This window comes from Pteronotus mesoamericanus, unplaced genomic scaffold, assembly GCF_021234165.1.
Source record: "Pteronotus mesoamericanus isolate MK-2021 breed Mesoamerican mustached bat unplaced genomic scaffold, CSHL_Meso_final contig_2, whole genome shotgun sequence".
In the NCBI taxonomy this organism is placed as follows: Eukaryota; Metazoa; Chordata; class Mammalia; order Chiroptera; family Mormoopidae; genus Pteronotus; species Pteronotus mesoamericanus.
In genome coordinates this window covers 10,569,691-10,584,951 of record NW_026555084.1, presented here as the reverse complement: position 1 = coordinate 10,584,951, position 15,261 = coordinate 10,569,691, and the positions used below count along the sequence as shown (strand labels likewise).

At 42.4% G+C, this 15,261-nt stretch overlaps 1 protein-coding gene and 1 non-coding gene across 2 annotated transcripts in view; both read right to left on the bottom strand.

Moving 5' to 3' along the window:
• LOC129066760 (hepatitis A virus cellular receptor 1 homolog) overlaps positions 1-9,146 on the bottom strand; it is a 36,633-nt gene extending 27,487 nt beyond the window's left edge. The window contains 5 exon segments of the mRNA XM_054568594.1: positions 1,406-1,495; positions 4,370-4,708; positions 6,744-6,801; positions 9,046-9,111; positions 9,114-9,146. Of these exon segments, the coding sequence (XP_054424569.1) occupies positions 1,406-1,495; positions 4,370-4,708; positions 6,744-6,801; positions 9,046-9,111; positions 9,114-9,146 (586 nt within the window).
• A 3,058-nt stretch (positions 9,147-12,204) lies between these two features.
• LOC129066805 (small nucleolar RNA SNORA57) lies at positions 12,205-12,352 on the bottom strand. The gene has a single exon (XR_008528739.1). It is a non-coding gene; the product is annotated as a small nucleolar RNA SNORA57 (small nucleolar RNA).
• Positions 12,353-15,261: the final 2,909 nt, after the last annotated feature.

The following is a 15,261-nucleotide window of genomic DNA, read 5'->3' as shown; positions in this document are numbered from 1 at the left end:
TATACAACATATATTTGGATAAAAGTGGACTAAAGGAATGACTTTAACTTTGTCCAGAGTCAGAGGAGGTGTAAGATTTGCTGGTCAATTGCAGAAGATCTCAGAGCCATACAGAGAGAGCTGAAACTAAAATTAATCCCAATCATAATGCTTGGCTCAGGAGCCTATCAATGTAGGCCTGATTCAAGAATGTATAACTTTTTCTCACCATGTACCTTATTGTTGTTTTACAAGAAGCTTTCTTAAATCCCAACTCTACTAAGCATAAAAGACAACCCATGAATAGGAGACTACTGACTCGAAAACTCTTTTTTTGAGAGATCTAGTTTAATTTGGAATTGAGCCAATTGCTTCCTTGAAGAGAAAAAAAACTGGTTTTCGACAAATATTTGTGTCTATTACATGCAAGGCAGTGTTCTAAAGCTGAGATCAACAAACATGATGTAAAGGTCCAGATGGTAACTTAGGCTGGGTGGTCCCATGGCAGTTGCTCAATTCTATCAGTGTGAAAGTTCCCATACAAAAGATAGTGTAAATGGATGTAACTGTTCCAATAAAGCTTTATTTATAAAAGAGGGGATGGGCCTATTTTGAATCTGATCTGGCCCTGGGGCTATTGTTAACTGACCCTGATCTAAGGTGTAGTCAGAGGTTTTTAGGAAGAGACAATCCAATCTCCTTTCTCTAGCTGTAAATCTAATAGGAAGGAAAATGCAAGCATGCAAAAAATCTATTTAAAGAAACATAAGGAAAAATAAAGAGGAGAAACACTAACCTTACTGTCTAATGAACTTGTCTTCTTTAATGCTTACACAAGGTACGTGCAACAAGATTGAATAGACAATTATTAAAGCTGGTGTTGTGTCTGCTTGACAGTATCTTTTAAGATAGATTTGAATCACATCTACAGTGCATAGGGTTGTCATCAGAATTAAGTAATAATGTCTCCTGAGTAAATATTAACCTCACTACAATCTTATTCTGTGGAGTGGAGTCAAGAAAAGGCTCTTTATTCAGAACTTCTTGGGAGAATAGAATTCCATTTACCTGACCATTTTCCTCTGGAATTTTCTATATTTGCTTCTTAAACCCATGCTCATTGTGCAAAATCCACACCACCCTTATTAGACATCGAAGAGCAATATTCTGGGGGTGTTTGGCTAATAATGAATCTCTCTGAGAGTCTCACTATAAAAACAAATGAGTATCCTCAAGTATTCTGCAAATACTTGAAGTTACAAAAGCTGCATATAACATCAGACCAGGATTCACAGATGCTGTGATACCCATTTGGAGCCACCTAAGAACCCTTAATGTGGATTGTACATCTGACTGAACACAAGGCCACGGATGGCCTACGCTCTCTCATCAGGAGGCCTCTGGCCTCAGACACACATTGCTTTACCTGTCTTGAGGTTCTGCATGGGAGCTGCAGTTGTAGGAGCAGAGGTGAAGACCCTGGGTGATGTTGGAGCCCTGGTGGTCTTAGGTGGTGCTACAAACCAACATGAAAGCAAAGATTAATCAATCAGGCAGCAGGAAGCTAAGAGCCTTGTGTTGGGCTTATATACACATAACCAATGAGAGGCTGTCTGTCCCCAGGCAGAAATGGACACTAATCTCCCCTGGACTCAAGGTTTCTATCCTTGGTCAGTGAAATTCTTGCAGAGGAGGACTTCTTGAAGAGAAGCCAAACAAACAAACAAACAAACAAACAAACAAAAATCACAGCTGTATGGAAAAGTATATATTTTGGGAAGTTCAGAGGTAAAGAAGGATACTTGGGGTGAACACTGAAGCACTTTGAGAAGACCAACCTTGCCTATCAGATTCATACATATTTGTAAAGATCAGAGAGATGGAGAAAATGTCTAGAACCTGGACCTGTCATTGTCCTCTCAGTGGTGAATGACTAACTCAAAAAGTAGTTTCTAGGCCCAGGAAGTTATAAAGAAACAAACAAACAAACATTAAATTCAATCAGTCTTGAGGATACCATCCCGAGACCTGCACCCTAAGTGAGGATCAACTCATACTCACTAGCCTATGTTAGATCACACAGATGATTTATATATTTGGCTAGAAGGTGGACTAGACCACGGGGTCCGAGGGATGTGGAATTCAAAACCACTTACAGAAGGTCTCAGAGCTATCCAGACAGAGAGCTGAAACTAGAGTTAAGCCCAAAAAGTGCCTGGCGCAAATGTAGATCAAGGAATGCCTGGCCAGGTAGCTCAGTTGGTTAGAGTGTTGTCCTGATGTGCCAAGGTTATAGGTTCAATTCCCAGTCAGGGCACATACAATAAGCAACCAATGAATGCATAAACAAGTGGAACAACATATGCATCTCTCTCTCAATCTTTCTCTCTCTCTCTCAATAAATTTTTTAAACAATATATGTACATTTTTCTCAATAGGCCCTCCTTTTTTTTACAAGAAGTTTCTTTAAAACTCAACTCTACTATTAAAGAAATCCCTGGAGAGCAAACAATTGGTTTGCATGCTCTTCTTTTTAGAGAATAAGTTTAATTTGGAATTAGGCCAATTTGTGCCCTAAAGAGGAAAAAATAATTTTCCGACAAATATTTGTGAGCATCTATTACATGCAAGATATTAGCCTTAAGCAGAGGCCAGCACACTTTCTGCAAAGGGGCAGGCAATAACTGTGTTAGGCTTTGGGGGCCCGACGGTCTCAGCAGCAGTAGCTCAACTACGCCAGTGTTGAAAGCAGCCAGAGACCAGATAGTATAAGCATTATTTATTTATAAAACACTTGGTGGGCCTGTTTTGAATCTGATCTGGCCCTGGCCTATATAGTTTGCTGACTCTGATCTAAGCTGTAGTCAGAGGCTTTTAAGAAGTGTACAATCTAATCTGGAGGATAAAGCAAGCATGCAAAAAATCTTTTTTTTTTTCTCAAAGATCAAAGGAGCGTAAGAAACAATAAAGTGGAGGAAACCAAGACAGATCTAGTAATGAACTTGCCTTAACCAAAAGGAAATATCTTTCCCAGGAAGAAACAAGGAAGATAGAAGTGTAGATGCAGGTGAGGAAAAGCTGTAACAGAAGTTGAAGACTAAGCTGAGCCTGTGAAAGATACAAGGAAACGTAAGCAAAGAATTGGTTATTGGAGCCAGAGAGTCACTTTGCCTCAGTTATGGACACACTTCCCACCGGATAGAGCAGTGGCCTTGTAAATACCTGCCTATTAAAGAATTGGTAGGCACAGTAAAAGCCTCCTACTAATTCCTTTCCATGACATTTTCAAAAATTTAACCAGATCAAAATAATTTCAAAACTCCAAAAGTTTGTAATCATGATCTCTTCTCCACATGCTGCCTCCCCCTCACATCTGTCTCTAGACCTCTATCTCATCAGCTCTTTGGCTCCCCTGAGTTGCCTTGCAGATAAACTTTCCCCAGTCAGCTGTTTTTCCATCAGAACTGACCTTATCTTACTTGCTTTTATAATGGAAATAACCTAGTCCAAAAATCAGGAATATGCAAATAAAGTTTTTCTAATTCAATAAAAAAGAAACGGAGATACAGCTTATTAAGTAAGGTTGTAAATACTGTATTCTACTGTCAATATAAGACTTTACCATAAGGAGATTAAGAAAAAATAATCAGAAACCTGGGCTTTTAAGATGCCCACCTTAAGAGAAAAAAATGTAAACTTGCAGATTTTTGCATTTCATGAAAATCTTAAAAGCAACTGGTGAACAGTTATTGAGATGCAAATGTTTTTATATTGCAATAAAGTCATTGTGATTTTTAAACAAGCAATGTTGAGATAGGATATGAATTATGCTTCATGAACTCCAAGGCAGGGCAGGGAGTGGGGCTGAACTATATATGTTTAGACAACATATATGCAACAAAATTGAGTTGATACATATGAAAACTAGGTGATAGATTAACTTGATAGTATCATGCAAAATATTGCTTATTTATATGTTTGAAATTCTCCATAAGAGTTTTAAAATCTTGAGAGGACATTTCATCATTTTTCTAAGACATAATTTCAGAGAAAAAATGCAGATGTTTAAACTGAATAAATTCAGCTTGACACACAGTTCACTACAATTCACAATGGAGCAGTGAATGCTTTTTCACGAAGTAACTAACATTTTGGAAGCACTGCTGTAAGAGATAGTTTGCTGAATGGGAAGATCCCCTAGCTGACGTTCTTGAATCAAAGTTGTTTTTAACACTTCATTCTACCCAATTAAGTAATTCTATTTCCCAGGAGTTATTAAAAAACAATTGTACAACCTCCTCTTTCTTTATTAAAAGAAGAGAAAATTATTACCAAACAGTAAACATCTCAGTTCACCCAAGTGAAGTGATCAAAAGAAGGAGGAGCTCACCTGGCTTTACATCCAATAATATGTTGACTTTCAAATCATTAAACCACCCTGAGCGCTCAACACGGCAACAATACATGCCACTATCAGACTGGGCTGCATTCTCTATGGTTAAAGACACGTTCCCTTGAGAAATCCTTCCTTTCAGGGTATAACGCCTGTCCCTCTGAAAGGTGACGCGGTAGCCATCCGTCCAGATGAGTTGACTTGCGCATTGAGAGGAAGGACATGAGCCACGGCCCCAGCACATGGATGTGGTTTCACGAGCTGTGGAGTAGGTGCAGGGCAGCGTGACAGGCTGGCCCACCACTCCGTTAACACGCGCCTGAGCAACTGCAGCTTCTGCAAATAAGGGGAAAACAGAGCTTGCGGACTCAGTGTTTTAATTTTTTATTAATTCCTGCCTTTTTCTCTTTACATAGTTTATTTCATTTGCAATCACATGACCATATGTCTTCAGTCTAAAAATTTTATTATAAGCATTTTTCGGTTTACATCTTTATCAACATTTTGGTTTTTGATGTTTGTAAATAACAAATAATGTAAACTTTTTTTCCTATATTTAGGATTGTTTCCTAATAGGATAAATGTCTAAAAGAGAAATGATCAGAATAAAGAGCAGAAATATTTTCCATCTCTTTTTTCAAATTTCTTCCCAAAGTGTTCAAACCAAATGACACTCTAGCAATACGTGAGCATGTATTTCATTCTGTGTTTGGCAGGCCCTGCTTATTAAATAGGTAACACATGCATGTCGCTCTCCCCCTCCCCTAGAGTCCATCACTGTCTCAGCTGAAATATGTTTGAAAATTCTATTGTCATTAAAGTTTTCATTTTTTTAAAGATTGTATTTATTTATTTTTAGACAGGAAGGGAGGGAGAAAGAGAGGAGGAGAAACATCAATGTGGGGTTGCCTCTCACACGCTATCTACTAGGGGCCTGGCCTGCAACCCAGGCATGTGCCCTGACTGGGGATCGAACCTGCAACCCTGTGGTTTGCAGGCTGGCACTCAATCCACTGAGCCACACCTGCCAGGGCTAAAGTTTTCATTTTTATTGAGATTCTTTAAGTGTCTATCACAAATGAAGTCACCTCACTACTTCTCTCTCACAAAAATAAACAAAACTAATGTTTTGTTTAAGGTATTGTTGGCTTAAAGGCAGAAGTCTAATAAACCCTTCAGAAATCAATTTTTAGGAAACGGGTTTCCAAAAGTTCCAGGAGGAGCAAAGGCTTATCACGTGCTTTAGGCTGCTCGAAAACCCTCCACGCAGGCACCGGACCCCGTGGGTGGGTGGCAGCCAGCCCTACAGCAGGGCCCGCTTCCCCGGGTGAAGCCAGGAGCGGGACAATATTCAGTCGAGTACTGAACGATGCCACTTAAAAACAAAACTCTCCCCTGTGGTAGTGGTATCGAAACTCTATGTTGTTAAATGTAGCCAAGGTGGTCCTTAAATGAAATCTGACATTTACCAATTAATCTTATTTACTTAAGTTTTTTGAGTTTTTATATTACAATTGATATACAGTATTATATTAGTTGCAGGTGTACAAAATAGTGATTAAACATTTATATAACTAATGAAGTGATCACACCAATAAGTCTAGTGCCCACCTGACACCATACATAATTATGACAATATTATTGACTGTATTTCTCGTGTTGCAGTTTACATCCTGTAAAATAGTCATAGTCAGGACTCAGCTGTGAGTTACAGAAATTCTCTGGGAATAAAATGTTTATTGTTACCTAAAATAAGAGTCCATTTTCACTGGATTAATATAATATTTACTTTTGCCTAAAATCACTCTGCATTACAAATATAATACAAGCTAATTATAAGTTATAGTAGTAGAATAAAAATTCCCCCCACAATCCCACTTCTGGAGGTTATTGTTTAAGTTTAGAATATCTATTACTAAGTTTTTCTCCATCTTATAGAATGTTTTGAATTAAAATATCTTATTTTTAAAATAAATCATTGTAAATGATTAAAAAAATGCAATCAAACTGCACAGAGTGTACAAGGAAAGACTGGTCACTTTTCCCTCCTGTCCTCATTCCTTCCTTCCATCCCCTCCCACCCCAAGGTCACACTGGTACTATTTCTCACATACACACGAGAAGTCCACGCATACCCACCTACCTACCCACCCCCTTTTTGTTTGAACACAAATGGCAGCATACGACACAGTTCTACTTAGCCACAGCTTTTGTAATTCAGAGCATTTAAGCAATGTCTTTGGACTAAGATTGCAGCCTGGTTCTTTGCTCACTAGCTGACCCATCACCTTCCAACAGAGCCCAAGAACATGCACCTCCACCACACCCACCCACTCAGGGCTTCCAAACCCCAGCCCACCTATTCCCTTACCTGTCCAAAGCAGCATGAGGCCCGCGAAGGCTACCCACAAATGCATGACGGAATCAGCCTAAAGGAAGGAGAAAATGGACTGTTGGGTGTGCCCCCCACCAGAAGGTATGGGAACAAGTCTGAATTCTCAGAGTGCAACTTTTCCTTTCGCTCTGGCTGGGTGAATCCCATGAGCTTACCCTGCTGGGGACTGGCGACCACGTACAATGGCTTCAGGCCTCTGTTAGCTTAGGTGGCTGAGGGCTCTGCACCTCTAACAAAGTTATTTGTGGAAGCAGATCATTATTTCCCTTTATTCTTGTATATAGTGTAAGAAAGTAACCCAGTTTCATTATTTTGCATGTCTGTCCAGTTTTCCCAACTTCATTTACTGAAGAGACTGTCTTTAACATTTCTATCTTCTTGTACCTTTTTCATAGCTTAATTAGCCATACAGCTGTGAGACTATTTCCAGGTTCTGTATTCTGTTCCATTAATCTGTGTCTGTTTTTTGCCAATACTGTTTTGAATACTATAGCCTTGTAGTATAGTTTTATATCAGGTAGCATGATACCTCCAACTTTGTTCTTCTTTCTTCAGATTGCTTTGGCTATTCAGGCTCTTTTGGAGTTCCATGTAAATTTTTAGGATTATTCGTTTTTGTTCTGAGAAAAAGGTAATTGGAGTTTTGATAGGTATTATATTGAATCTGTAGATTGCTTTAGGTAGTATGGACATTTTAACAATGTTGATTTTTCCTATCCATGAGCATAGTATATCCTTCCATTTATTTGCATCTTCCTCAGTTTCTTTCCTCAATGTCTTATAGCTATGTGGCTTACTTTCTCCCAAATTATTATTTTTTTATTTTAGAAGGTATGCCCTTTTGTGCTAGTGGCAATATTTATACTGACACCTTTTGACACTCACCTATATATCCTGTGAGGCATTCATTATTTTAGCTGCCCATCAGGTGTGTCAGGTTTAGAGCTGCTTAGGTGGGATTCTTGTGGTGGCTGAGGCCATTGCTACTTTCAGTCCTGGGGCCACTTGGTTGGAGCTATCTTGTAAGCCCAGGCCAGTCACTACTTGTGCCAGGCTGTGGGCACTTAAAAAAGGCTATAATGTGAGCTGAGGTGTGCGCCATTTCTGCTGGGCTTAGGGCTCCTAGCAGGAGCTACAATGGGAGCTGAGGCCAGCCACTTAAGGGCTTTTAGGAGAGTCTGGGGGCTGTGGGGGTGGGGGTGAGGTTTGCTGAGCACAGCCATTGCTCCCCTGGAGCTCGAAGGCATTTGGGAGGGGCAGTAGTATGTCCAGCCCAGCCACTGCTCTTGTAGAGCGGGAGGGCAATTAAGATAGATTGCAAGGAATGCCGGAAGCAACCCACTACTCCTGTAGAGCTAGAAGGCATTTAGAAGAGACAAGATGGGCCCCAAGGCTCCAGTGAAGGGCCTGGAGCTGTCGGAATGAGCTCCAGCAGGGGAAGCAGGTTGGGTGGGGCAGGGTCTCAGGGAAAAGCCAGAGCAGAGCAGACAGTGTAGCCAGGTTGAGGGAACGAGAGAGATTTTGTTCCTGCCCGCTCTGGGCCGGCTGGATGGGAGCAGAGCTCAACAAAGGAACGATAACACCCACCAGAGCTCCTGCGCCCCGAAACAGCTCCTACCAACCCCCGCCCCTCCCGCCTTTGCCCTCAAGTGGGTCAATTCACGTCCTCCCCTATGTCCCAGGCCATTCTGCAACTGCCGCCTCTGTGCTGGACCCTGGAGGGAGTGAGTTTGCGCCGAACCTCTAACTACAGCTCCTTGGTCTCCCACAACCGTTCCACGGTCTCAGACACAATCCCCACTGGTGTTCAAAGCTGGACGTTACAGGGACTCGTCTTCCCGGCATAGGCGCGCCAGGCTAGGGAGCCTGGTGTGGGGCTCAGACCTCTGGCTCCTCCCGGGGACCTTTGCAGCCCAGCTCTCCCTCCCATTCATCAGTCACCACACGGGGGTGTGGGACCTGCCCGGACCACATATCCACCCCCCTACCTGTCTCAACGTGGCTCCGTCTTTATAATCGTAGAGGACCGCTGTTCAGCTCGTCTTCAGGTGGTTATCAGAGATGGCTGTGCTAATATTTAGATTTAATACTAATATGCTTCGGGAAGAACCCAGCTGAGGATTTACCTGTTCAGTCACCTTGACTCCGCCCCCCACCGAATTTTCCCTAATTCCTATTGGCTCAGTCCTCGTTTTCCTAATATGCCATATAATGCTCGGACAGTTCAAGCAACAAAGTTCTGATTTCCTCCTTGGCATACATTTCCAGAGGGTTCTACTTACCGGTGAGGCAGGAGGCTTCCAGCTCCTCTGGCAGTTGTCACTGATCCTTCTCCTAAAGGTTTTCATGGGTAAAGACAACTCTCTTCCAGAATTCCATTCTTTCTTTATCTCTTTGCCACACCTCTGCATAAGAACATGGGGAAGGCTCTTTGAAAGTCAAACTTCTCCAGTCTGCCACAGAATTCTTGCTGAATTTCTCTACTTATTGGCTTAAATAGATTAGAAGGAGACGTTAGTGGGCTGGAACAGCATTTGCTCTCTGCTAGGCTCTCTCTAAAAGATTGAGCACAGAGCTTGATTTTAGGCCAGACTCTAGGCCTGAAAAGTCATGCAGATTTTGAGACTGTTTATACACAAAGGGACCTTAAACTACTTGGGGTCAACTCTTCAACTTACAGTGAATAAACTGAGCACCAGAATGAGGACTAGATAATGGGATCCATAGAAGACGTACTGTGAGGCAGACAGAGATGTGAAAGTGTAGTGTGCCCATTCCTACTAGCTGTTCGTGTCACTCAATGAACATTATTTCACCAAATATTCATTGACCAACTCATGCTAAGCAACAGAACACCCTATGCAAAAAAAAAAAAAAAAAGCAAACCTACAGTCTCTACCTTCAAAAGTTTAGGAAAACTAGTTGTCGCCTTTAATAAAAACAAACTAGTCCCAGCTGGTGTGGCTCAGTGGATTGAGCACCAACCTGTGAAGCAAAGTAAAAATGAACCCCAATATAATTAATACACATCTTTCCAGTGTTAATAGCATGTTCCCTGATACTCAAGGTACTGAACTTGTGTAGGACAAAGGTGTCAGAAAACTGGGTGTGAACTGAGCTCCTGCTCACACAGCTAGAGGGGACTGTAACCGCAGATTATGATAATGGGGAATTGTAAGCCACCTCACCACTCTTTGACATTGTTTCTGTAAGTGCTGACTCTGACTAACGCGTAGCTTGTCAATAAACAGCATGTCGGTATAAGAATCCTAGGAACTAACTTCAGAAAATACAGAATCCGACCCTCAGGCACCCCAGCTGCAGGAGATTTGCGGACCTTTATCCATGGAGCCTGGATGACGTGAAGCCAGGATGACTAAACCAGGATGGTGCAGATTGGACCATCACTTGCCTTATAAGAATGGACTGGGCTAGTCTGCACGGAGAGAACTATTCGACCCCCTTCCTTGATCTCTTTGTTCTGTTCCCTTCTCCTTCCTTATACAAACCTCTGCCTCCGTTGAGATGTTGAGACGGACTCTGAGACATGGGCCCCCCATCTGGGAGGTGGCCATCATCTGCAAATAAACCACTTTCCTTTATGTCAGCACCTGCCTCTTGAGTATTGGCTTTTGTAGCAGCAGGCAGCCGCACCTGCGTTCAGTTACAGTACTACTTGTGCACAGCAGAGTGTTTTCCTGAGGAATTACGATATTATGGTGACTTTCCCCTCACCCTGAAACCAAAACAATGGGTGTTGTCTGCTTAAAAACATTGGTGAAAGCACCAATTTGCCTTTGGATCAAGACTTCTGTTTGTAACCAGTGTGCCTTGTTGCATTATCACATGATTATAAGACGTTTCCTTCGCAGCAGTGAAGGAAATGTTGGGGAAGATGACTGGGTCAGAGACACTTAACAGCACTGGGCTTTTGCAAGATTTGCTATCTATTACTATGCAAAATATTATGAAATATTTTCTAAAGGTGACCCACCCACAAAACAACTATATTAAAATAATATGCCTAGTTAAACATATAGCCCACCATCACCACCATATATGAATATCTTAAATAACCATTTTTTAAAAACTCACTGTTTTTTTCTGGGAAAAAGAGAGTGGTACCACAATCAAAAGGGATTTGAACAAGAATTCAGAAAAATAAATTCACTACTATGTGGAAATGAGTTACTTGGAATGTCCTTTATAAGCATAGTCAATTTAACTAAGAAAATATAGAGAGGAACTGGAAGCTCTTAAAGTAACATTTCTGGCTCATACTGATCTTTGCACAGGTTTTCAGTGAAAATCACCCGAAATCTGAGCCCTGCTTGAACTTGGGCACCTTTCACCTAAATGGTCCAGCTGCCCCGCTCCTTTCCCCTCTTCTCCAGCAGAGTCCCAGAAAAGGTTGATAGAAAATCTTAAAAATTACACCTAGGGCATCTCTACTTTTCTCCAGAAGAATCCACACTCTCTCCCTAGAAAGCTGGAGACAAACTAATGTGGTTTAGTTTAATTTTTTTTAACTTAAATTTGAATGAGAATAAGCTCAAGGGATGCCCCAAAATGAATTGCAGGCACACCTTGGAGCTTATGTGGGCTCAGTCCCAGACCACCCACGTTAAACCCAGGAGGAATCTTTTTGCTGGTGAAGAGCCCTGCCTTCGATTTGTAGAAGTAACTCAACACCTGTGAAGTACAAACAGGGAAGTCCAAACGAAGAATCACTTGGCATTTCTGCTTCAGGAATTCTAAGCCTAGAAAACGTAAGAGACTGATAAAACATAGTAAGGCCTTACTTTTTCAGTCTAAAAAGACATTGTGAATCTCTTAAGCAGAGCTCTATGAACAAACCACATATTCAATATTATTACACTGTACGTTACCAGTTGTCATCGCCAGGGTATTTGAAGTAACTTTTCATTCCCCTTCCGCCATCTTTCCCATCCCCAATAATCGATGTGATGTGAATCCGACTCTGAAAACAAGAATTTCAGTCCGAGCTTGTGGCCACACTCTGCTGTCGGCCGTGAACTTCAACTTACTCATCCTGTCCCAACCTAATTTATTTTATTTTATTTTACTTTATTTTATTTTATTTTATTTTATTTCGTCTCACTTCATTTCACTTCATTTCCTCTTTCTTTCTTCCTTTCATTTCCTAATTAGAGTAGGAGAGTTCCTTGGCACAGCAGTGAGACAGAGAACAGCTATCTGCAGGCGGAGCAGCCTTCGTTTCCTTACTATGAAGAGGTAAACAAGACAGCAGGGCTATAATGCTTCGATCCTATGTTGTGATTACAAAAGAAAATGGAGATCATCAAATAATCACAACAGCATGTGAAATAAAAAAGGGAGTATCTATGTCTTGACCATTTGCCCCTGTGGGGTAAACATATTAATTTGGGTAAATTCTTCCATTTTTTTTTTCCCCCAGTTTCTGGGCCCTGGGGCATACAACCAGCAGCCTGGAAGCCCTCACACTGGAGACATGATGCAGAAGGTGCCAGAGACCTTTCCTTCTGCCTCCTTATATTACAGGGACCAGACCCGCACACCCTATCTCCACCAAGAAGAGAAGGGCCTTCCAGACTTTTTTAAGGTAAAGAAAAATATTTCCATCAACTATACATATAATATTCTGGAACTTATCTCTTTGGACATAGCAATACAGCATTCTCCTCGGACAAGTAACATAGCTTTTTCAGAAGGAGGGTTTAATCTGCTTCCTCGCTGTTCTTTTCCTGGGGACTAACCCCATGCCTAACAGAGTCGATGCCAATGGATGTTCATGGAACGAATGGATGGAATGAATACTCCAGCCGGTCAGACTAGGAGTTCTGTCGGGTCAGGGGTGTGTCTATTTGGTCTGTCTCTCTGGTCTCAGCATCAGAGTATCTGGCACTTAGTAAGCACTAATAAACACTTGCTGAATGAGCAAAACAGCTCAATGATAAAACTGCCTAATTCTGCCTGCACCCACTTGCTCATGGATCACAATAATCAACTATTCCCCTGCTGATGGAAAAAATCTCTTGCAAACAATGTGAATGTAATCGGTGTATATATGCACTTGTTCAAATGCTGTAGGATAAGAATCTCCTTTGTGGGGGAACCACTGAGCTGGCCCAAGTGTGTTCTGAAGTCCCTTCCCACCAGAATTTCATAACTTTAAAACATTTATGATTAATTTTTTCAACCGATATGAGAGCCACTGCTTGTGATTTTGCAAAATGATCTCCTTTCCATGGCTCCCTAAAAAAAGCCAGCACTTCCCCAAGCTGTCTAGATGCAGCCCAATGCTAGAATTCACACCATAGCTCAGGCTGCCGGAAAGCCTCCTAGGAACAAGCAGACAGCCTGCCCGCGCCTTTGGTGACTAATATCTATGGCCTGTGGCACAGCAGCAGTTTAGCCATCACCTGGGGGCGGGGGGACAGTCTTCAGGCAGGGACAGGTGCGTGTTGTTGATTAGTCCCTTGTGCACAGAGGAGGGCTCAGCAGGAAGCGGGAAACAGACAAGGGGTAACAGACTGCCAAGCGCCTGACATGGGAGACGATGCTGAGAAACAACAGCCACCTTTGCCTACGTAAGGGCACACACGGAGCTTAGGGGTGCTTGCGAATTCTCCAAGAAGTGAGGTGACAGCGCTCCGTCTGCAAATTTCCATGTTGTGTGAGAGCAATGGCACGCACTAGGGTGGCAACAAATAAATAAAGCAGACCCAGTCTCCACAACCTTGGAATGGAAGCTGTCTTTCCACCAAGACAAACGTGGACCGCTGGAGCCCTTTGCCTTCTTTCCACTGGGAAACAGAAACTGCATGCCAGTCACTGCTTCTTCTTCTGTGGACAACAAGCTCCAGTTCTCTCCATGAATGGAGAAGTCGGTCAGAGATATTTCCCTTTGAGTGCGTCCCAAGCAGAACTTGACAACATACACCGAGGGCACTTCCTTTTTCTCAGGTGCTCCTGCGCCACCGCCGGCCGGCTGGGCCGTCTTCAACTGGGGAGGAGAGCTGTGCAGGGGCAGCTGCTGCTGGAGAGTCTTCCTTCAAAGCAGCAGAAGCCCTGAGACTCAAAGGACACCTTCAAGACCATCTGGTCCTGCTCCAGTAGTTTCTTAACCTTTGATGAGTCACCGTGCTCCTTGAAATCAGTGGCCCTTAGACTTTCTGTACCAAAAGAGACAATGCATGTATCCCAGCATGTAACTTTCCCCACAGTTTCAGGAGCTTCGTGGACACATCATGGGACTGAAATCCCTGGAATTCTAGGACCGCATAGTAAGAATTCCATCTTACACAGAAGCTCCTTTGGGTTCTAATGCCCCAATGAGCAGCCTCTGAGTTGGGTAACCCCGTGGCCGGAATGCAGGGCTAATGTAACAAGCCTGAGAATTATGCAGGTCACAGTCCAATCCTTATGTGAACTCATCATCTTCAGAAAATGGAAAAAGGTTGCTTGGTGACAGTGGGCAGAACCTTAATGCCAATCAGCTGACACATTTGATAGTTTCCAAAGACAACAATACAAACTTAAAAATGAAGCTGGCCTTGTCTGGTCTGGCTCAGTGGACTGAGTCCTGGCCTGTGAACCAAATGGCCGCCAGTCGGATTCCAAGTCAGGGTACATGCCTGGGTTTGTGGGCCAGGTCCCCCAGTCGGGCACGTATGAGAGACAATCGACCAATGTTTCTCTCGCACAGTGATGTTTCTCTCTCTCTTTCTCTCCCTCCCTTCCCCTCTCTCTAAAAATAAATAAAATCTTTTAGAAAAAGGAAAAAGAAATGGTCAATAAAGTAAAAGAACACTGTTTCAAAAGCCAAGAGAAGATATTCTAGCATGAGTGAGGGTCAACCTAAATATTGCTGAAAGAGCAACTACAGTCAAGGCAGAAGTGTCTATTGCATTTAGTTAGATGGAGGTCACTGGTGAGTAGACTGAACTATCCCCATGGTGCTTTGCGTGTAGAAGCTGGATGGTGGGTTGCAGAGTCCAGTGGGTTGAGAAGTAGGAAAAACTCTTCTGAGAAATGTGACTGTGAAGTAGAGCAGAGAAATGGGAGTACCTGGAGAGGAGTGTGTAAATTAAAACCTAATTTTATGCTAATAAAAATAGTAGATTACAAAACTATGAGCTAGATAATTCCACAGAAGGGGAGGGATAAAGTCTTGGCTAAGGCGAAGCTGTCGGACCAGGCCTTTGATACTTCATCAGCTGAGTGAGAAGTAAGGGAGGCTGGAATGGCAGCGAGGCACAGATGCTCATCTCAGAGCATCTAGAGAGTGCACTAGAAAACTGCAGGATTGCTGGGCATTGCTGAGCGCCGATATATGGATTTGATGTCATGTCGTGAATGCCTGTCACTGTAGTGTTAAGATTTTCTTGAGCAACTGCTAAGGGAAAAATGGCAAATTTAACAGGACTTCCCCATCTGTCCTTCTAAGTAGTCATGATTTTGGAGTAATGCATACAGTATGTGTGTACAA